Below are 24,359 nucleotides of genomic sequence, written 5' to 3' on the forward strand. Positions count from 1 at the left end.
TATTATGAATGTATCTGTTTTATGACATATCACAAACAATTAATATGAACAGTCCTTTCTTTGTTAGGACATAAATTAGTGAAGTAATAAATGATTAATGAAATGTTCAAACAAGTTTTATTTTTGGTGAATATTATTTGTAAATAAATTTTCAGAAAAGCTTAAATGTTTTTATCAGATGTATTTGAATTATTTATATCACTGATAGCTGTGGTAGCAGTACTCATGGCAGATGTCACATGAGGGGCAGGATATACTCACCTTTTGCAAACACCTGATATCATCACTGTTTTTACAGTGATTCATGAGTTCATCACTAACATAGGAATGGCAATACAAGATACAATATGTATTGTCCAGTAAAGGACTCCCTTGGAGTGGCTGTCCTCCTGTAGAAGAGGCACTAGATAGAGATTCATGGAATTGAGCATTATTTTGTCAAAAGACCATTCAACTCTTGATTGTGCATAAGCATTTTGTCATTCAGATTTATTGCTTATATACAGGATTGTGAGAGCTACTCGGAAACGTGTAAATGCACTTTTTCATTTCATCTAAAAAACCAAAAACATGATTTTCAATACTGTTGACCACACAAGGTTAATTTGTCTGTTTTCACGGTTTCAGATTTATGTTTGTGTGTCTTATATTCTAAGTTACAACCAGTTTAGAATGCAATTTTTGGAAATTCCAGGGGTTGCAAACAACAATTTTCCTTCAGGGGCCTTTAAGCGGCCCCTGAACCCCAACTGCAGTAAGCTTTTTTGTTCCAGCCCCTCTCGCATCCCTGTATATATATATATTTCTGGCAAACCCAAATTTGTCTGTTTGTCTCAAGTGTTCAATGAGTCGGATTTTATTATTTATTAAAAAAAATTCAAGCTGTTCATTTGACTTCATGTCATAATTATAGGATATTACACAAGCTATTTCACAAGTTATTTCATGAGGGACATAAACATGATATTAAATGGTAGTGGATTTAATATCCTATTTATTACTCATAATCGATTTTTATTGATATCACTCAACTCGTTTGATTAACGTTCTGTAAGGTTAAGATTACGTCACCGTGTGACGTCACGAAGTGTTACGTCCCACTTGGCGTTCTAGTGGGACATATCACGTTACGTTCCACTTGGCGTTCTAGTGGGACATATCACTTTGATATGTAACAAGATATTTTTAACATATGGATAATAATGACATTTCTGAAGTAGATAAACAAAAGTAACACATGTTAAATACAACATATATAAAATAAAATGTTGTAATGTTGTTTTCCAGCCCAGTTCCCGTACAGTCGGATTGGCCTGGTGCGATCGTTGCGATGTACGTCCTTGGAGGAATTCACAACATCCTCTGTCTGTTCATACTCATTAGCTACTTCCTGTCCAACCATCCGTTATTTCCGGCTGCCCAGGATGTCATCAGCTGTTTCAGGTAATTGCACTAAACCGTCTTATTTTCAAAGTTAAAGTTTGTTTTGTTTAAAGACACCACTAGAGCACATTGATTGATTAATCATTGGCTGTTGGATGTCAAACATTTGGTAATTCTGACTTGTCATCAGAGGCAACCTGCTACATTTTTTTCTAATGCAGCAAGGGATCATCTTTTATATGCACTTTCCCACTGACAGGAAAGCACATACCATGACTTTTGACCAATTGTAGTGCACTGGTTGGAATGAGAAAAAACCACAGAACAGTTGAATGGATCCATTGAGTTGGTTCGATCCTGCGGCGCAAGCACATCAAACGAGCACTCAACCGACTGAGCTAAATCTAAAGGACGACTAATCAAGGCTTGAAATTCAGTCTGTGGAATGGGAAGCAATCTTTTCTTCTCAGATTTCAAGATGGACGCTAAAACTTGAGAAGCAGTTTTGAAATTGCAGTTAAAATCCGTTGGCTTAAACCCCGCCAGTGCTTGAGAAAGTGTTCCACCCATCGGATAGTTTGACCTAACCATTCGGTCAACATCGTATAAGTGTAACTCAAGACTTCATTTCTGCTTTGAGCATTGTGGCGTATTTGACCCTTCCGAGTTCGACTCGATGAGATTCTACTGTAGTTTCAAAACTAGACTAAGTCCAGGCGCGGCAGAGTGTAAAAAAAATAGTGGTATGGCTCGAGGTTGCCAGTCTCTCCTTTCAAATTCGCCTGTAAAAGACCTTTTCACAGATACAACCAATATAACCCCCACAAATAAAAAACGTGGTACAGCCATGGCTGTACTGGCCGTACTGTCTGCATGGCACCGTAAGTCTTGTACTTTAACCCTTTTTTTAACAGCAATGTGAAATATTTGAGACAAATTGTTGATGAAAACATAAGATTTATATTACTGCTGAAATACTGTGTGATAAAAATAAGATGAAAAGCGAAAGCTAATTGTGAAGTTGAATATCAAACAGCATATGGAACATTTTTAATAACACACATTAGCTGCCTGCCCTCTTGTTAATTCCGAGCTATGCCAATTAAAATTTGTTGTTGATCTTGCATGTATAATGACCATTCATTAAGAAGAAGGAAATGTTTTATTTAATGACACGCTCAACACATTTTATTTATGGCTATATGGCGTCAGACATATGGTTAAGGACCACACAGATATTGAGAGAGGAAACCCGCTGTTGCCACTTAATGGGCTACTCTTTTTCGATTAGCAGCAAGGGATCTTTTATATGCACTATCCCACAGACAGGGTAATACATACCACAGCTTTTGATATACCAGTCGTGGTGCACTGGCTGGAATGAGAAATAGCCCAATGGAGTCATTAAGAATGTACAAGATTTTAAAAATGTCTCAACTTGTTATATTTATTCATTTTACTGTATTTTTAAGGAGTATTAAGCCGAGTAAACCAAAACGTGATGATGCTGATGATGAAGATGATGATGATAAGAAAGGAGGACATCTTAACGTCAACTTCTTCGGCTTCCTCACGTTCTACTATATTGTAAGTTTTTACTTTCTACTTCATCATACATTTTCACATTCTACTACATTGTAAGTCTTCATGTTCTACTACATTTTAACTCCTCATTTTCTACTACATTTTAACTCCTCATTTTCTACTACATTTTAACTCCTCATTTTCTACTACATTTTAACTCCTCATTTTCTACTACATTTTAATTCCTCATTTTCTACTACATTTAATTCTTCATTTTCTACTACATTTAATTCCTCATTTTCTACTACATTTAATTCCTCATTTTCTACTACATTTAATTCCTCATTTTATTCTTCATTTTCTACTACATTTTAACTCCTCATTTTCTACTACATTTAATTCCTCATTTTCTACTACATTTAATTCTTCATTTTCTACTACATTTTAAGTCATCATTATCTACTACATGTACATTTTAAGTTCTCATTTTATACTGCTTTTTATGTTCTCATTTTCTACTACAAGTCCTCACCTTCTACTCCATTATACGTCCACATTTTCTACTACCTTGAAAATCCTCACCTACTTCATTAAAAGTCCTCACGTTCTACTGTATTGTAAGTTTTTACTTTATACTTCATCGTAAATTTTCACATTCTACTACATTGTAAGTCTTCACATTCTACAACATTTTAACTCCTCATTTTCTACAACATTTTAACTCTTCATTTTTTGCTACATTTTAACTTCTCATTTTCTACTACATTTTAACTTCTCATTTTCTACTATATTTTAACTTCTCATTTTCTACTACATTTTAACTTCTCATTTTCTACTACATTTTAACTTCTCATTTTCTACTACATTTTAACTTCTCATTTTCTACTACATTTTAACTTCTCATTTTCTACTACATTTTAACTCCTCATTTTGTACTACATTTTAACTTCTCATTTTCTACTACATTTTAACTTCTCATTTTCTACTACATTTTAACTTCTCATTTTGTACTACATTTTAACTTCTCATTTTCTACTACATTTTAACTTCTCATTTTCTACTACATTTTAACTTCTCATTTTCTACTATATTTTAACTTCTCATTTTCTACTATATTTTAACTTCTCATTTTCTACTACATTTTAACTTCTCATTTTCTACTACATTTTAACTTCTCATTTTGTACTACATTTTAACTTCTCATTTTCTACTATATTTTAACTTCTCATTTTCTACTACATTTTAACTTCTCATTTTTTACTACAAAATAAGTCCTCACCTTCTACTCTATTATACATCCACATTTTATGCTACATTGAAAATCCTCACCTTCTACTTCGTTAAAAGTCATCATTTTCTACTATATTGTAAGTCCTCACTTTCTACTACATTAGAACTCGTCATTTTCTACTACATTTTAAGTCCCTATTTTCTTCTACATTTAAGTCATCATTTTCTACATTTTAAGTCATCATTTTCTACTCCATTATATGTCCACATTTTTCTACTACATTGAAAGTCCTCACCTTCTACTTCATTAAAAGTCCTCACGTTCTTCTACTGCATCAGCACTAACAGTTTATGCCCCTATAATTAAATGGATAGGCTTTTTCATCACATTAGAATAATGCATGTTTATAGACAAACTTGATAATGATAACAGAGTCACAATATGGAACTTGGAATTGGTATTTTATTAACACAATATACTTACATCAGTATCATGAGGCCCAAATTGGGAGAATCGTAATTTTTCAACAAGAGATGGGTATATCGTATACTACCTTCGGTTTAAATATTATTTGAAAAGTTTTGTTGCACGAGGCACATCCAAATAAGCGGATTTGACTGTATTATTATTATTTTCAGTTTTTCCTTGGTTTCTCTGTGTGCGGGACGGCATTCTTTGGATATTTCTTCTCGCTGCATCTCTTGCACATGGCCATGATGAACCAGCTTCTCAAACGGGTTATTCAGGCTGTCACGAGAAACGGTTTGTATTTAATTCTTAGCCTAAGACAAACCATCGTTTGCTGTAACGTCATTCACTATAGTGGTGTTCTCGTTATGCGATTAGTCCCACTGACTTGTCGCATGCGATTTGTCAGTCCTACAAAAATTGGAACGTATAAGACTATAGTTTTCCCAATTTAGGGGTTCTCACAGTATGATTTGATCGCATGTGACAAGTTGGTACAACTAATCGCATAGTGAGAACAGTCCTTAAAATGATGAACAAGCTATATATATAAACAGGTTATTCAGGCTGTCATGAGAAATGGTTTGTATTGAATTCTAAGCTTAAAACAAACCATTCTTTGCTGTAACATCGAAGATTTCACATCGTTTTGAAAATGTTACATAACTCTTGGCAAACACCCTATGTATCCAACTGTACCACCTCCCCACCCCCACACCCCACCCACCCTACCTCACCCATCTCATCTAATTTGCATAAATTCAATATGGCCACCACTTAACCACTAACGGTCCTATTTTCCTTTACTTTAGCTACAAATTTAGATATATCTGACGTAATATTTTTCTTCTAGTTAGAAATTTAGATGTATCACCTATGTTGTTTAACTCATATTTGGTCCCATTCCCTAAATGCTATGTTGTTTTTCATAAGCGTCAAGTTAAATTTGAGAAATAAAACACTGTGTTCTGTTTTCTGTTTTAAATTTAAGAAAGTTTGTTTTGTTTAACGACACCACTAGATGTTTGTTTTGTTTAACGACACCACTAGAGCACATTGATTTATTAATTATCGGCTATTGGATGTCATGACACCACTAGAGCACATTGATTTATTAATCATCGGCTAAATGGATGTCAAACATTTGTTAATTCTGACATATATTCTTAGAGAGGAAACCTGCTAATGTTTTTATTAGTAGTAAGGGATTTTGTTTTATTATCCACATGGTTCAGCATAACCAGGTTAATAATAATCATACAAAGCACACGTGTAATAACAAGTGTAATGAAGTCATTTTGGGAGGCAATGTCATAACATGACGTTGCTTGTCCATTCCTAGCCCAGACTGTGCATGTGAAATATGATGTCATTTCGTCGTCTCCTAGTTGTGGTTGAAACGTTTTGAGACGGTCCTTGCGCCTTGTTATTGATAAACAAAATTACAATAATAATATGGATAATAAAAACATTATTACACTTGCGCGTGAGCCGTACTGATTTTACGAAACTCGTGTCAGTATTCATGTATTACCCTTGCTCTCGCTCAGGCAATACAAAAATCCTGACACTCGTTTCATAAAATCAGTACGACACTCAAGCTCGGATAATAATCTCTATAGATGTATCATCCCATAGACGGGATAGTACATACCACAGCATTTGATACACCAGTCATGGTGCACTGGCTGGAATGAGAAATAGCCCAATGTGCCCACCGATCCCACACTGACCGTGCATCAAGTGAGCACTTTACCACTGGGCTACGTCGCACACCTTAAATTTAAGAAATTCTGTGTTTTGTTTTCCAGACTGGTCAGATCCATGGGCAACAATTTAAACTTTAAAAAAAAACTCTGTGTTCTGTTTTCCAGGCTGGTCACTTATCCTTGGACATCAATTTAAATTTAAGAAACCCTGTGTTCTGTTTTCCAGGCTTATATCCTTGGGTGACATTTTAAACGTATTAAATAAAACCCTGTGTTTTGTTTTCCAGACAGGTCACTGATCCTGGGGCATCAATTTAAATTTAAGAAACCCTGTGTTCTGTTTTCCAGGCTTATCAGATCCTTAGGTGACAATTTAAACTTAATAAATAAAACCTTGTGTTCTGTTTTCTAGGCTGGTCACTGATCCTGGTCGGAGTCTTCAGTCTTGCCATCATGTATATCTTCTCGTTAGCTGCATTTGCCTTTTTCCGTGAGATCCTCGATTCCAACGAAGGCCGCCAGTGTCGAACAGCATACGAATGTCTGACCACCATGATACACCACGGCCTGGTGGAGGGAATCTACAGTGTATGTATTAATAGAATTATTAAATGAGCTTCCATTTCATATCATGTTTATGTCCCAAGTGAAATAATTTTCATTTGTTATGAGCTTTAGCAAGTGACAATGAAAATTATTTCACAAGGGACATAAATATGATATGAAATGATAGCAAGATTAATATCTTATTTATTACCCATAATCAATCTTAATTTATATTACTTGACTGATAGTGTGTCAATTGATGACGTCATCATGTGACGTCAGAGTGTTAATCCCACTTGGCGTTCTAGTGGAACGTATCACTTTGATATGAACTAAGATATTTTCAACTGTATGGGTAATAATAGTAGAATCTATCACCGCTGTGAGGTCTATATATAGATATCATTTTTACGAAATGAATGAACTACCCATATTGGTATCTGACTGAACAAAAGTGAGGACAAATACCATGAAAAGTTCACAAGCTTCATAAAAATTATTTTCAGTGAAAATAAGTGTGGTATTTTATTTATTACCCACCTTCAAATAATGTAAAATCTGACAATTCCATCCAACATAACGAGACATGCTATTGCACAGAGCTAAGAATGGGGAAGATGGCATCATTACTGAAATAAGATCATTTAGTAATCATATGTACCTGGTGGAGCATACGAAATTTGTACAACAAACCCAGATATTAACTAGGGGGGTGATAAAAGGCAATTCCAACCTAACGGACAAAAAGTGTTTTGTGGGTGCCAATGGCTTTAACAAAAAACATTTTGTCCCGTGGGTTGGAACTGCCTTATTTACACCTATAAACAGTGATTGATTCTTTTTCTTGTCATTTTAATTACAGTAACTAAGCTATGTTTATTCTAGAACCATTTGTAAATACTCATTTAATCATCCACACAAAAATATAGTGCTCATTATGCAACAACACAGAAATGTAATAACTACACTATAAATATAAATTTAAACAAATTTAATTTGTTAAAATATGTTTTTAAACTATGATTTAATGTGAAATGATAACTTGTCAAATAAGAAATTCAACAAAAATTTGAAAAAAAAGTTATGATGTTAGTCGTTGTAAAACATTATTATGACATCCAGTTTCACTACATTGCCTGACATCCTTTCGACTGCCTTGTGCAGAGATACGGTTTTGATCTTTGAATACGGTTTGGATCTTGGAATATGGTTTTGTCATTCAGATTTAGAGATGTTTGACTGTATATAATTATTAGCATGACATTGCACTCTCTCTGTGTTAATAATCTCGTATTTGTCACCTACAGACGTTTGAGCAGAAACTGACTGGGAAGAGTTACCTGTACACGCTGGGAGTGGCCGTCTTTGACACCATCTTCTTCATCGTCATCACCACCATCAGTCTCAACATCATCTTCGGTATCATCGTCGACACGTTTTCAGAACTCCGAGATTCAAAGGTAAGAATAACACTAACCAGTACTGTTATAACTGTGACCCATTTTATAATGGGTAACACTAGTAAATCAGGATATTATTACCATATAGTAATACTATGTACTATTAGTATTATGTTTAGGTCCTACAGTAAAGCACATTTATAATGAACATGCTTAGAATGAACTACTGCATAGAATGAACTGATCGTAAAGTCCCATTTTATTCTCATTTACAGTGAAACCTCTCAAAACCGGACCCTCTGCAAACCGGAATTCCCTCAAAACCAGATGTTTTTCATGGTCCCTTTTTAAATATCTGTGCAGAAAAAAACCTCTCTAAACTGGATACCTCATAAAACCGGACTTTTTACTTGGTTCCGAGGGTGTCCGGTTTAGAGGGGTTTCACTGTATATTAATGCCCAACTTATGGAAATGTGTACAATGAACTACTGCTATAACGAACTAACTATCATGGTCCTTTCTGGTTCGTTGTAAGAGTATTTTACTGTATAGTCCATCCCACAGGGAACGCCTTGTTTCATACTATCAAATTGACTACAAAATATTTATTTCTGAGCCAATTGATTTATAAATTACAAACTACAATAGTATTTTTTGGTTATTTCCAAAACACTTTTACTTTTCTTCTTACATTAAACCAAACTGAAATTATTTAAAAAAAAAACATTTTTATAGAATGATGGGACGGACTATACCGGTAAGTGAAATCATTTTCATTCGTTATGAGCTTTAGCAAGTGACAAAATTATATGTTATGAAGCATGCATACTTGATAATAACTGGTATTGAATATTTTTTTAGATTATTACACTGTTGTTTTTACCGGTAATATTCTTTAAACTATTTTTGTTTAGTATGTAGATACTTGGAACATTTTGTTCAGTATCACTTTGTGATTTGCTATTCAAGTTTCAGATATTACTACGCAATTTTAAAACATTAAACAGTAGTTGCTAATCAATTTTCAATTGGCTAGAAATATCGCTAATCAAGATTTTGAAAACAGAATGTTCCCAGAGATACTGTCAAAACAATTAAACATACCAGTGGCGGATCCAGAAAATCCATTTAGGGGTGGGGGGTGGGGGGGCAGTGACATGAGGTGAAATGCCAAGAGAACTTTAGGGGAGATTTAGAGGGGAATCATAGAAAATTTAAAATTAATATATAATAAAATTACAACTATTGCAAAATTGGGGGGGGGGGGGGTGGGCAGGCCCCTGGAGCCCCCCACTAGATCTGCCTCTGCACATTATTTGAAGTATTAGTGTAATAACATTTTTTTTTTTTTTGGTCTTCGTCAAAGTGAAGGAGGTAAAAACCAAAATTCCATTTATTCAGTTAAACAAATGAAATAATTATTTCTTTAAAACAAAACCCCAAGAAAACCTGTATGCCCCTTTTTTTTAAAGCAATTTATCATTAGAAATAAAGACAAGTTATTGCAATCTATATAGTCCATCCCATCTTCCTAAAAAATAAAATTGTAAATAATTTCAGTTTTGTTTGAGGTAAGAAAAAAGCAAAATTGTTTTGGAAATAAAAAAAACAATCGGCTTAGAAATAAATAACTTATAGTTATTTCCACAGCATGAAAAAAGACGTTCTCTGTAGGATGGACTACACACATTCATTCATAAATGAAGAAATGTTAATAAAAATGTTAATATTTAAAATTTCAGTGGCAAATTGACAATGATATGAAGACAACTTGCTTCATCTGCAGTCGGGAGAGTTACGACTTTGAACGACAGGCTGGGGTATGTAAAGAACACATTGATTATTAATCATCGGCTATTGGATGTCAAACTTTTGGTTATTGTGACATATAGTCTTAGAAAGGAAACTGGCTACATTTTTCCATTAGTAGCAAGGGATCTTTTATATGGACAGGGATCGATCCCAAACCGACCGCACGTCAGGCTGGCGTATGTAGTGCTGGACATTGTCAAACTAGATCACTATAGACAAAATATATACTGTGAGCACCAAAAGACCTGCCCTTTACATCCCCGTTTAAACCTGTATTAAGCAGCCAGTCTTTCAAATAGTCTAATATAGTACTAATGAACCTATCTGCTTTCAGAAATGAGCTCAGTAGTCTTGCAAATTGTCCACCTGATGGCCATACTTTACAGTGTGCTGGGGTGTAAATAATGACAACTCATATGCGATCAGTTGTGGACATTATCAAAATATAGGCCACCATGGACAAAATAAATATATACATGTACATTTCAACAACAAAAAAGAGTTCTTTACCCATCACATCCCATGCATGTAAACCTGTATTAAGCATCCGCTATCTCAAGTAGTCTTAATAAAGTACTAATTAATCTGTATTATTTCTCACTCCAGCCAGTGCTCCACAACTGGTGTAACATAGGTCGTGTACGATGCCATATAACTATAATGTGTTCGGTGTGTTGCAGATGAGTGTGCAGGGGGAGGGTTTTGGGGGTTGAAACCCCCACTTCTCAAGCACATTTTTTTTTTCAAATATATTTTTCGAGGCAGCATGACTCAACCTCACTATAAACTTCAGTCTCCACAATCGAGACCCCCCTGCTAAAATTCTTGTAAGTGTGTAGTGTTTGTGCTATTAAATAAAACAGTTCTTGCTTTCTATTTTTTCCATATTGATATTTGTTAGAGGTTGTTGTTTTTTCTAGGGTTTTGAATGTTAATGATTTTTACTGTGTGTATTTTTAGAAGTTATTTTGAGATTTGTTAATATTTTTACTGTGTGTATTTGTGTGTATTTTAGAAGTTATTTTGAGATTTGTTAATATTTTTACTGTGTGTATTTTTAGAAGTTATTTTGAGATTTGTTAATATTTTTACTGTGTGTATTTGTGTGTATTTTAGAAGTTATTTTTAGAGATTTGTTAATATTTTTACTGTGTGTATTTTTAGAAGTTATTTTGAGATTTGTTAATATTTTTACTGTGTGTATTTGTGTGTATTTTAGAAGTTATTTTGAGATTTGTTAATATTTTTCCTATGTTTATTTGCAGGGTTTTGAGCGCCATGTTAAACAGGAACACAACCAGTGGGCGTATCTGTTCTTCTTCATACACCTGGACGAGACGCGACCCAACGACTACTCGGCCCTGGAACTTCACGTCTTCAACTTGGTGAGTCAGCATTTCTTACAGCTAGTACATGGGGAAATCTTATTTCACAAAACAATTCTTACTGATGCCTGTGGGGGGGGAGGAGGGGGGTCGGTTGAAACCACCCACCGAGTAACTTTTTTTTTCAATATGCCCCCTGGACCCCCTTGAGCACCTCTTGCACTTTGTGCCTCACCATAAGCCTAAACGACCACCCTCTCTCAAAATCCTGGCTACGTAATAGCCTGGCCTGTAATATACAATAAATACTAAATTGCCTTGAAAATGTGTGTCTGAGCATCTTCATTTGAAAATTTTATGAAGAGCATGCCCCTTCCTCTCCCCTCCCCCTCCCCCCTCCCTCCTTATAGATTTTACTTTCTTTGGGAGCTCTGCTCATTTGCCTTTGATAAATTCAAATTGTCCTTTATAAAATCCTTATTCCACCCCTGCAAAAAATTTAAACATTTATCTTAACTTCCATAACATTATTTTAGGCGTTTTTGGTCACTAACTTAAAATTAAAGGTTTTGTTAGCTTGATTCATGTATTTTATGTGGTGAATCAACACTTCTACTTGATGTCTATATTACTGTCCTTCATGATTGGGAAACTTTATCTCACTGAAAAATGTTGAAATTTGGCTTCTTGAATTTCAAAACTGTTACAATGCCATGCCAATGCCGATGCCAATGCCAGTGCAAATGCAATGCAATCTTTTTTGCAACCATTGTACGAGTACACTGGTTATTGGGACAGATTCCCTTTAAAAAGAAAGAGAAAGCAAACATATGTACAACAACAGAGATTTAAAACACATATCTGCAGCCATATGCCACTCAGATATAAATATACATATACACACACATTCACGCACACTCATACACGCGTTCACACGAGTATGCTACACACACACATACACACACACACATACACAGACACAGAACACACAATGTTCCTGCTCGTGTTCTTTAATGAGAGAGGAATCTAGCTCAGTCTATGGAGTGGTCCTGATGTGCTTGATGTTTAGATCCATTTCTCACAAACTATAAGTCCTAGATCAATGAAATTTGGTTTGTAGTTGCACCTATGGATTTTCGTCACAGTGCACTGAAAATGTCAATGGTAGGCGAGACATTTAATTGCATGGATTTCTTGTTATTTTGTAGCTGAATCGTGACAATTTCGACTTCTTCCCACTAAACCGAGCACTGAGTCTGCAGCATGAGGAGGACAGCAGTGAGAAGAAATTGGAGATGTTGATGCTGCAGGTCAACTACCTCGTCACCAAGATGAAGGAAGAGGTACGGCATTTTAGCAGAACACTTAATGTTAATACCTAATGCTTTTTGTATCATTAGTAGAGTGCTCTTTTACGATACAGCAGGGATAGAAATTAAGAAATAGTTTCATTAACATGGAGGATTACAGTAGTGGATCCAGGGTGTGTGTCCAGGGGTCTGGACGCCCCCCTTTTTGTAAATTCGAGCATGATTTGTTCAGCTGTAAGAGGTGCGCTGTGTAAAAGGAGAGATGAGTCATCACATTTGGGACCCCCCCCCCCCCCCCCCCTTTCAGAAATCCTGCATTCCGTGCCTGGATTAATAGCCTATAGACGTTACTAGTCACCATGAAGAATAACTAGCTCTCATCCACCCCACCCCAATTATTGGTTGCAAGGAACCATGTGACTGACAAATATGCATTCGGGGTCCCATCCAGAGGAAGGAAGGAAATGTTTTATTTAATGACGCACTCAACACATTTTATTTATGGTTATATGGCGTCGGACATATAGTTAAGGACCACACAGATATTGAGGGAGGAAACCCTCTGTTGCCACTTCATGGGCTACTCTTTTCGATTAGTAGCAAGGGATCTTTTATATGCACCATCCCATAGACAGGATAGCACATACCACAGCCTTTGATGTACCAGTCGTGGTGCACTGGCTGGAGCGAGAAGTAGCCCAATGGGCCCACTGACGGGGATTGATCCCAAACCGACCGCACATAAAGCGAGTGCTTTACCACTGGGCTACGTCTCACCCCTTCCGTCCTGAGAGACAAAATTGTGTCGTTGAAACAAAACAAACTTGTATACCCCAGTATTAATCATTTACATCGACTTCTGCTTTTTCCCAGTATTGTTTTTTTAACTTTCAAGTTAGTCTTCTCTATTTTATATCTCGCTGGCTAACATGCCCACCAGTTTGTTTATTTTTTCCGAAGATGATAGTACTTTACTAATGAAATGTGGATTATTATTAAAAATAACTATTAACGTAAGGTGGTTTCAGTGGAAACAAGTTGTATAGTTTAATAGAAACAATAATTGTTTGAATTCAAATCCCTAAAACTGTTCATATCCTTGTGGGTTTTTTATAATCATATTTTAAAAAACTTATAGAAGTTTTGTGTTTTTCAATAGGAGAGTTTTGAATTGTAAATGCTGATATTGAATTTTAAGGAACTCATCTTCATGTTTTTTATGATAATCTAAATCAAGTGGTAAAAACGTTGTTTCAATTTTATTGTAAAGTTTTGTTTCTAAGCACCATAAATAATTTGTTCATTTGTTTATTTTAGGAAGCACAAAAAGAACGAGAGAAGGAAAGAAAGCGACAGATGGAATGGGAAGCGAAGCACAAGACACTAAAGAAGTAGAAATGAATGTGGTTACCATGACAATATGTGACATCATTTGTGACCTCACATGCCTGTGATACCATTACCTTTATAACAATGTGCCTGTGATATTATACATGACATCATTAGATTGTGACATCATCAAATTGTGACATCATCTACTTGTGACTACTTTTGACATAATCATAATTGTGACATCATCATACTTGTGATATTATACTTTCTGATGATTTAGGATCAACTGGTTTTCTTCCTAAACTAATGTGGACTGATTGAAAGATGTTGATGTGTTCCAGTAGTTGAAAATCAGTGTTCTACTACTTTGAATTAATATACCGAAAATATTATTAATTTAAATCAGATTAAAGTAAACAAAAATAAAATCATGACTTTGAAAAATGGGTCAGTTTAGTTTGACACCCAATAGCCGATGTATTTTTGTGTGCTGGAGCATCATTAAACATTTATTCATGCATTCATTGAAAATGGGAGATAACCCAAGTGCTATTTGGGATACAGATTGTTCTTAATTCTCTCATTACAATTTTTTTTAAACCTGTTGTATATATTACTTATGGCCGTCCTCTGATACAAACTATATGCTCTGACATAAGAAACATGAGGTGAGAATTAATAATAAAATATTGTTTTAGGTGTTGATGTAAAATAGAAGAAAAATACTGAATTATTTTGGTTTTCTTATTTTAAGCGAACAGTCATGTAAAAAGAAGAGTTTTTGTTTTAATTAATATTGTATATAATAATTTACTCTCTGGAGATTAATATTGTATATAATAATTTACTCTCTGGAGATTAATATTGTATATAATAATTTACTCTATGGAGATTAATATTGTATATAATAATTTACTCGCTGGAGTTTAATATTGTATATAATAATTTACTCTCTGGAGATTAATATATAATAATTTACTCTCTGGAGATTAATATTGTATATAATAATTTACTCTCTGGAGATTAATATTGTATATAATAATTTACTCTCTGGAGATTAATATTGTATATAATAATTTACTCACTGGAGTTTAATATTGTATATAATAATTTACTCTATTGAGTCTACTAAAATTTCATTTGTCACTCCGTGTATTTTCTATGTATATGTATATATGTATTATATTAGGCTGTACTGTAATACAGTCATTCAAACAATTGTGATACCATTATTGTGACACACTTAATTAAAAATGGGTCATCTGGTGGGTGTTTTGTTTATTTCTGTTAATATGTGAAAAAAATATATTCAAAAAACTGGGACTGATCTTGTTGTCATCGACATAGAAAGCACTTTAACAAATAGTTGTCCTGATATAAACCAAATGTTTGTTTTTCTTTAGGATGTAGTTTTATGTTTAACTGAAATTATTTTTTCATATTACATGTAATACTTCGTTTTTTTGTGTGGGTTTGTTTCCTATTACAATAAAAAATTAATTGTATTTATAACTGAAATATTTAATATGTATTATAATTAATAATGATTTTATGTACAACGGAAATGCATGTGCTATAATTTATATTGTAATTAACATTATATACATGATTATAAAAACATACATTTATAATTACTTTAATACTACGTCTTTTTTGCCTTTTTCATGATTTATATATATATATATTTATTATTATTTTAAAACTATAAACATGTAATGTTTAAAAATTTTACTTTTCTTTTTTTTTGTTTTAAATGTATTCTTTTTAATTTATATATCTTAAATAACATTGATGTATAATAACTAGAAGATACTTAACAAATTTATCCTTTATATCTTCTTTTTCTCATTTTTATATATTATTGTCACAAATTTTTATATATATACATAAATTTAACAAAATATAAAGCAAATTATTTGACTGTGATACATACAGACACAAATGTATATGATACGTTCAATGCCAAAACCTTTCCCAAATTAACAAATCATGGTGGGTTTTTTTTCATTTAGTCGGTGAATAATGATGCAATACAGTACTCTGATATGTATATTATTTTATGTAGGAGTTATGAAGTGCCATATATAGATCTAAAGGGTGTAACTAGTGAAGGTGGGATTAAAAAACCCAACCCCAAAACAGACCCAAAAAGTATCTTGTAGATCAAAAGTGTTCCTTAATTTAAAGATTAACTTTATAATAAAATAAAGTTGAAATCAGACCAAAAAATGTTTTGCCAAGTTGTAGTCATATATCAGGAGATGATGACATTATATAAGTTTTAATTTTCTATAAAGGCTATTTCAAGATTATAACAAATTATTAAAAATCCTGCATTAAAATAGCTTTTTGGCTAAAAGGAAAAACGATCAAGGGATAACTCTCTTGAATAGTGACGTAGTTCATATTTCAATTGAATAGTGACGTAGTTTGTATTATTTCTCTTGAATAGTGACGTAGTTTATATTTCAATTGAATAGTGACGTAGTTCGTATTATTTCTCTTGAATAGTAAAGTACAGTGAAACCTCTCAAAACCGGACCTTGTGTAAACTGGAATTCCCTCAAAACCGGACATTTTTGACACGGTCCTTTTTAAAATATTTTTAAATCGAAGGGAACCTCTAAACTAGGTATCTCTTAAAACCAGACTTTTTACTTTGTCCCAAGGGTGTCCGGTTTAGGGGAGTTTCACTGTAGTTTGTGTCAGTGGTGTAGTGTGGGCGGTTGTCCGGGGCCAAAATTCTGGACTGGTGGAAGAGACTCGGGGAGTGTTAACTGTCCACTGGTTAGGGGGTTCAATACTTGCCTTGCCCACGCTATGCCACTGGTTTGTGTCATTTTATAAAGTGATGATTTTCCTCATCTATTCTCTGTAATGTATGTATTGAAAACATTAAAATGACGTTACGTACAAGGCATCCATTTTTTGGGAAAAACATTTGATTATTTAGGATAGGTATTTTGTACAGCACTTTGCAGCATCTTTAAATAAAAGGTATAGATAAATAGATTTGAAGAGAAAATAAATTTAAAAAAAGAGAGTAGAATATATGTATAACGGTTGAAGTAATCCACTCCTCCCTCTACACTTAAATCTGCCTTTTATCATTCAACAAAATGTAGTCCATTTAAAAAAAAAAAATTAAATTATACTTTGCATTTTTCCTATATGTGATATGACTGATAAAAGTGTACATAGGTGTATGAAAATATTATGTAGCATATTTTTAAATATTCATACATGTTAATTTGTGATAAAATGGGTTGTTTGTTTTTAGTTTTTATGATTCTGTCCAAATTGTTATGTTGTTTTTGTTACTATGTTTAAGGAGAGAACTAACCCACCCCTTCATCTATTCTTTAATCTGCCTCAGATCATTTACCAAAATGTACAGTTATACCATCCGTTTAAAATATATTTAGTTAATTTATTTTGCATTTTTCCTCTGTGATAAACTGATAAGACTGTACATAAGGTGTATGAAAGTATTATGTAGCACATTTTTAAAACATACATATTGTTAATATTGGGATAGAATATTTTTAAGGGTTGGGTTATTTTTTGTTTGTTTTAGGGTGTGTTTTTTTTTTTTTGGGGGGGGGGGGGGGCATTGGTGGGTGTTTGTTGACAGTTAAACTGTCCATTTAAAATATATTTAATTATTTTACTTTGCATTTTTCTCTGTGTGATAGACTGACAGTGTACACAGGTGTATGAAATTATCACATAGCAATTTTAAACATATACATATTGTTAATATTGTGATAAAATATTGTTTTTTTGGGGTGGAGTAGGGGTATGATTCCGTCCAAACTGTTGTTTGTGTTTTATTACTACATGTATTTACATCCAGTATTATACAAGAGTACGTGTAGCACAAGCCAAGACATATTTTGTTACAATGAATGTAGATATTATATGATTTTAATTTTGAGTGTTTAGCAATTGAGTCTTTCAACTTAACCAACCTCAGGTGTATGCATCTGATCCTAATGTCATTTTGTATGTTTTTATTTTAACTGAATGGACAACCTTCCACATAACTTAATTTACAAAAATAAATGTTGGTAATTTGCAAAAAAAAATAAAAATAATAATGAAATGGGTTTTTTAATTGAAGCAGACGAGATCAACACAAACCAATACAGGTAATTTGGGAGTTCCTCCAAGCTCACTCTTATAATTTCTACACCAAGAGGCCTTCAGTGGATGGTTTAATTGACATTCAAACTGTACGTGTGGGCTATAATCAGGGCTGTTGCAGCCACCCAATCTTTCCAACTTCTTTATTTTATTTTCAAAACTAATCATTATTCATTGTATTTTTTTTACATCATGCCATGTATATTACCCACTCCTCGATCAGTTTCAGTTTTGTATTTCGGTATTGTTTTGTGGTCATATTTTAAAACTAGAACCAGCCTTGGATATTATGAATGATCTGTATATTTGTGAGTAAAATGATATGTAATGCACTTGGATTAATAAAGGTTTTTTTTAATCTATTTTAATTACAGTTGTGTCCGTCATTCGTGAGCATTTAAAAAAAACAAAATTTGTCACTGTCAGACAGAAAGCATACACATTTATCTAGCTACGTATTCTGCCCTGCTAAAGTGAAAAGAAGTAAGTTGTGAATTCCCAGTTGACAAGTGCTCATCTGATGCGCGGTTGGTCTGGGATCGACCCTAGTCGGTGGCCCATTTCTCATTCCAGCCAGTGCACCATGACTGGTATATCAAAGGCTGTGATACATGTGTATTTGCCGTCCTGTCTGTGGAATGGTGCATATAAAAAATCCCTTGCTATTAATGAAAAAATGTACCATGTTTCCTTTCTAAGACTATATGTCAACAGTACAAAATCAACGTCTCTTTAAACAAAACAAAAGTTTTTTAACTTGTGTATTAATGATTTTGAGAAAATCACATTTTGTGCCTTTTATCCATTTGGTAAATTAGTCTAGAGGCAGAATCCAAAACAGTGGCTTAAAATAGAATTTTTCGTTCTACCCAAGAGTCGAAGCAACCACTATAATGGTTATTCCATGTAGGATGATGTGCTGCATCGTATTCCAGTTGAAGTCGGTTTGAAAACTGTGGAGAGGTCATTAAAGGTCAAGGGCTATAAATTTAATGAAAACGTTAAATATTCAATCATACCTTTTATATAGGATTGCTTATAAACACAAACAACACATTGAATTATCCAAACTACTTTTAAAATTTTAATGACCTCGGCAGTATTTAAATAACCCACAAGTCTAAGTTGCTGGTACATGCACTAAAGTCCGAACCAAATTAAATTGTTAACAACTACACATGTACAATAAATGACTCTACCACCTTTAATTTTCTTTAAATTCACCCCCATTTTGTTCAGACAGAAATTGTGAAAAAAACATGTACACCGACATGAGATTCCACACATAAAATGTAACCATGTCGCCTACTATCGACTTCTCAGATCTCCTAGGACAAAAAGCATGTAATTTTTCACTGCCATTTTTCTTTTTTGTGGAATACTCTTCAAGAATCCTCCAAAGGATGTGATGTAATTAATGTGATGTCATGATTACATCATATCCTTCCATCCCTCTTGGAGAGTGGGTGAGACGTAGCCCAGTGCTAAAGCACTCACTTGATGCACGGTTGGTTTGGGATCAATCTCCGTCGGTGGGCCCATTGGGCTATTTCTTGTTCCAGCCAGTGCACCACAACTGGTATATCAAAGGCCGTGGGATGTGCTATCCTGTCTATGGGATGGTGCATATAAAAGATCTCTTGCTGCATTAGGAAAAATGTATGGGGGGGGGGGGGGGGTTTCCTCTGATGACTAGTCAGAATTACCAAATGTTTGACATCCAATAGTGGATGATTAATTAATCAATGTGCTCTAGTGGTGGTGTTAAATAAAACAAACTTTAACTTTTAATTTCAAGAATGATTTGATTAATCATCGGCTGTTGGACGTCAAACATTTAGTAATTTTGACATATAGTCTTAGAGATGAAACCCGCTACATTAGTAGCAAGGGATCTTTTATATGCACCATCCCACAGACAGGATAGCACATACCACGGTCTTTGATATACATCGTGATGCACTGGCTGGAACGAGAAATTCTTAAAATTACTGCACAAACTACCAGAATACAGTCAAAAGAGCAATTTATTGTTTCAACCAGCCACAAAAAATACTGTACCCTAAATATATATAATTATTATTAAATATTTCTATAATTTATTACATGTAAATAATTTTCTGCATACACATTTCTACTATATAGTTCTAACAGTGTTACCTCTGTTTGCTGCACGAATGTAAAAACAACATGTTTTTCACTTATTTTAATGTCGATATATATATGTACATACATACACACACACAACAAATAAAGAAAATTAATTTACAAATTTATTTGGCAATCAATTCAATGAAATAAAATTTTGAAGCTACACTAACAAAACAACAAAAATAATAAGAAAGAAAAAATGGTTTTATAAATATTAAATAGATTTTGACTTAAACATTTCTTAGTCCAACAAAATACAATGAAAGAATGTTAAAATATGCTTGAAATTTGTGTTTGGTGATAAATCATATAATATACAAGGAATGTGATAACCATTAAAAAAAATAATAATAATAAAAAAAAAAAATTAAAAAAAAAAAAATTAAAAAAAAAAGGAAAAGATCTTTCAAAAATTAAAACCTCTATACTAATATCTATACCTAAACAAATGTAATTTTTCAGCATTTCAGATCTAATTTAGTTTACATTCTGAAAATTATTTCACAAAAAAAAAGGAGCTGAAATCTGATAAAAGCTAAAAAAAAAACCTCATCAGACATGTTGGGACTAGATGTTTAGTGGGGATGGGGATATACAGGCTTGAATCTAAACAAAAAAAAGATTCAGAGAAGGGCATGTTATCCTCTTTCGAACAAAATGGAACGGTTTGTTTTTCTGTGATTTCAAAACTGGAATGGGCCCAGCAATCTATTTAACTGTTGTCCGTATGTTTAGTAGAACAGTCTTCATAAAGCAGGCACAGGTCTAGGAATTTTATATTAATGTGATTTGGACTCTTGGAGGCATTGACAAATAACTATTCACCTTAATATACAAACAGAAAAGTGATTACTTGACCAAATTTAATATCTTTACAAATGCACTGTACAATACTAAATTGGTGAATAATTGTTTTTAATTGTTTAAAGTCACATATTCATTAAAGTTTTGCTTGAATGGAAATTAAGTCTTTCGTATTAAAAATGGAACACAAAAATTGGTTCATTTCAATGAAAAATGAAACGCAAAAAAAAAAAGTTTGTGCCAATGAAAAGTGGTATGGGTACATATCTGATTCATTTTAACAAATAATGAAATACAAATTTAGTCGATTCTAATGGAAAATAACACAAATTTGCTCTATTCCAATAAAAAATGGAACACAAAATTTGGTTTATTCTAATGAAACATGGACCAAATTACGGTTTCATTAAATAAATTAATTTTCTGGTTACATGTAGAAGAAATATAGTTCACTGGAGGACATAATGAAATAAGCATGGTTGCCAAACTAAACTTCAAATCATATTTGGTAATGATTAATAACTTAGTTTTTGCTATTAAACAAATGAAGGAAGGAAACGTTTTATTTAACGACGCACTCAACACATTTGATTTACAGTTATATGGCATCGGTAAAAAAAATGAATGACATGATACATGTTTGAGTAATATGACGAAAAGAAAAATACATTTTAATATCAAATACATGTATTAGCCGTCATTTTAGTTCAGATTTTATAATGTTAAGATAGACCAACCATGTATGCTTTATAATTAAATGTAAATACCTGTTTAGATCAATTACAATGTCTGCTTACAACAGATACAGCACAATATATAAAATACAGGTTGTTGTTTTGGGGGTGTTGTTTTTTACACTAAAAGGCAGCTGATATTTGATGTTTTGGCATTTTCGCAATGGCAACTGGTGTTGTGTCCGATGGCCATTTTCCAAGATGGAGGACAAGATCTCTCAACTTCCCACAGTGAAACCCATATCTTCCAGTATTGACCGCGGCTCATCAGATTCCTGAGTAAGAAAAGTGTGAGAAATAATCAAATTCTTATGTTTTAATGTAATTAACTTTTATCACATTTTGATGGATATTTTAAAATTTTATTTCTTAATGTATTTAATTGCTTTGATACATGTTCCCTTATGGTAAAGTAGAAAAAAAGTAATGTTTGTTTTATTTAATGACGCCACTAGAGCACATTGATTTTTTATCTTATCATCGGCTATTGGATGTCAAACATATGTCAGGATAGCACAAACCATGGTCTTTGTTGAACCAGTTATGGATCACTGGTCGGTGCAAGTGGTTTACACCTACCCATTGAGCCTTCCGGAGCACTCACTCCGGGTTTGGAGTCGGTATCTGGATTAAAAATCTCATGCCTCGACTGGGATCCAAACCAAATACCTACCAGCCTGTAAACCGATGGCCTAACCACGACGCTGGTCAGTGGTAAAGTAGATGATAAAACAGTGAAGTAAACTAGCCACTTACACTATACAGTGGACTCTGTCCAAACCGGACTCACTTCGTACTGTCGAAATAGTCCGGTTTACATAGAGGACCGGTTTAGACAAGAGTTCATCCAGAATTATGGTTCTTGAATGATCGACAACTCGCGATTAACAATGACATTTGAACCCAAGGATGGTTGGAAAACAGTCATATAAGCCAGACTTGCAATCGATTATTTCGCAGACATAAAAATATACTTAAAGGGACATTTCTGAGTTTGCTGCAATTTTTAAGATGTTATCGACTAACAGACTTTTTAACGATTGTAATTACATATCAAATATATTTTTCTGCATAAAATATTAGTGGCTGCATATTAAACGTTTCTGGTCGTTCTAATATTTGTACTAGGTTAAATTTAATTTAATTTCCTAAAACATTATTACATTTATTCGTACGTACGAAATTATTTGAATACAAAATCCAGATCTAACGGCCTACCGCAATAAGAGTAAACTTCACACGAGTGCGATTACATTTTATATTTGATCTTGTGACGGCGTCCTGATTATTTGGCAATTGACGATCATTGTTCAACTAATTAAGCAGCCCGTCGTTCAGTCAAATCCCAATCCAGTGTAGACAGAGATAATTAATGCATGAACTGTTCTTTTGTTCTTGATTTTTTATTCAGAGTCCGGAGTAGACAGAGTACGGATTAGGCAGAGATTTATACCTAAGAGATAAACGGTAGCTGGACAGGACTTTAGAAATGGACCGGTTTACGCAGAGATCCGGGATTACACAGAATCCGGTTTAGACAAGAGTCCACTGTAGATGGCTTTTTAAGTCTGTAATTATATTGGAATGGGTTTTAACCCAGGTTAAATATAACTGGGGTTACTTTAACCTGAAAGAGGCGGGACATAGACCTGTGGTAAAGTGTTCGCTTGATGCACAGTCAGTCTGAGATCAATCCCCACTGAGGGTCCCATTGGCTATTTTTTGTGCCAGCCAGTGCACCACGACTGGTATATCAAAGGCCGTGGTATGTGCTATATGATGGTGCATATAAAAGGTCCCTTTTTATGGTCGGTCTGAGATCGATCCCCGTCGGTGGGCCCATTGGCTATTTTTCGTTCCAGCCAGTGCACCACGACTGATATATCAAAGGCCGTGGTATGTGCTATATGATGGTGCATATAAAAGGTCCCTTTTTATGGTCGGTCTGAGATCGATCCCCGTCGGTGGGCCCATTGGCTATTTTTCGTTCCAGCCAGTACACCATGACTGGTATATCAAAGGCCGTGGTATGTGGTATGTGGTATGTGCTATGTGATGGTGCATATAAAAGGTCCCTTGTTACAAATGGACAGATGTAGCAAGTTTCCTGTACATGTATATATGTCAAAATGACCAATTGTTTGACATCCAATAGTCGATCATTAATAAACTGATGTGCTCTAGTTGGTGTTATTAAACAAAACAAAATTTAATGTTAACCTGTGTTGCATCAACATGTTGAATTGTAGTATGTAGGTTTTTCTGGCCTATGACATCGCAGGGGTGATGTGATAGAAGATGATGGTACCAGTCAATTTGTTGGTGAGTGCTTGGCCTCCTGAACAAGCCACTGATGTACAGAATTTAATGTTCTACAGAAGAACCTGCGAATTCCATTATATGTACAGGTTTTTTTTTAAACATCTGCAAAGGTCACTTCAATACAGTGGGTGTTTTTTTTTGTTTTTTGTTTGTTTGTTTGT

General features: G+C 33.9%; 2 protein-coding genes across 5 annotated transcripts in view; one reads left to right on the forward strand and one right to left on the reverse strand.

The window, feature by feature from the left end:
* Window positions 1-14,832, forward strand: part of LOC121370552 (inositol 1,4,5-trisphosphate receptor type 2-like) — a 132,415-nt gene extending 117,583 nt beyond the window's left edge. The window contains 9 exon segments of the mRNA XM_041495896.1: window positions 1,288-1,443; window positions 2,856-2,970; window positions 4,777-4,900; window positions 6,728-6,903; window positions 8,169-8,321; window positions 10,005-10,082; window positions 11,340-11,459; window positions 12,608-12,742; window positions 14,027-14,832. Coding sequence (XP_041351830.1) covers window positions 1,288-1,443; window positions 2,856-2,970; window positions 4,777-4,900; window positions 6,728-6,903; window positions 8,169-8,321; window positions 10,005-10,082; window positions 11,340-11,459; window positions 12,608-12,742; window positions 14,027-14,104 — 1,135 coding nt within the window. The 3' untranslated portion in view covers window positions 14,105-14,832.
* A 5,364-nt stretch (window positions 14,833-20,196) lies between these two features.
* LOC121371780 (AP-1 complex subunit sigma-2) overlaps window positions 20,197-24,359 on the reverse strand; it is a 32,028-nt gene continuing 27,865 nt past the window's right edge. For all 4 annotated transcript variants that reach the window (XM_041497927.1, XM_041497953.1, XM_041497918.1 and 1 more), the window contains one exon: window positions 20,197-22,151. In XM_041497927.1, the coding sequence (XP_041353861.1) occupies window positions 22,095-22,151 (57 nt within the window). In that variant the 3' untranslated portion in view covers window positions 20,197-22,094. The remainder of the gene's footprint in view (window positions 22,152-24,359) is intronic.

The sequence above is a fragment of the Gigantopelta aegis genome, chromosome 1, assembly GCF_016097555.1.
Source record: "Gigantopelta aegis isolate Gae_Host chromosome 1, Gae_host_genome, whole genome shotgun sequence".
Taxonomy (NCBI): Eukaryota; Metazoa; Mollusca; class Gastropoda; order Neomphalida; family Peltospiridae; genus Gigantopelta; species Gigantopelta aegis.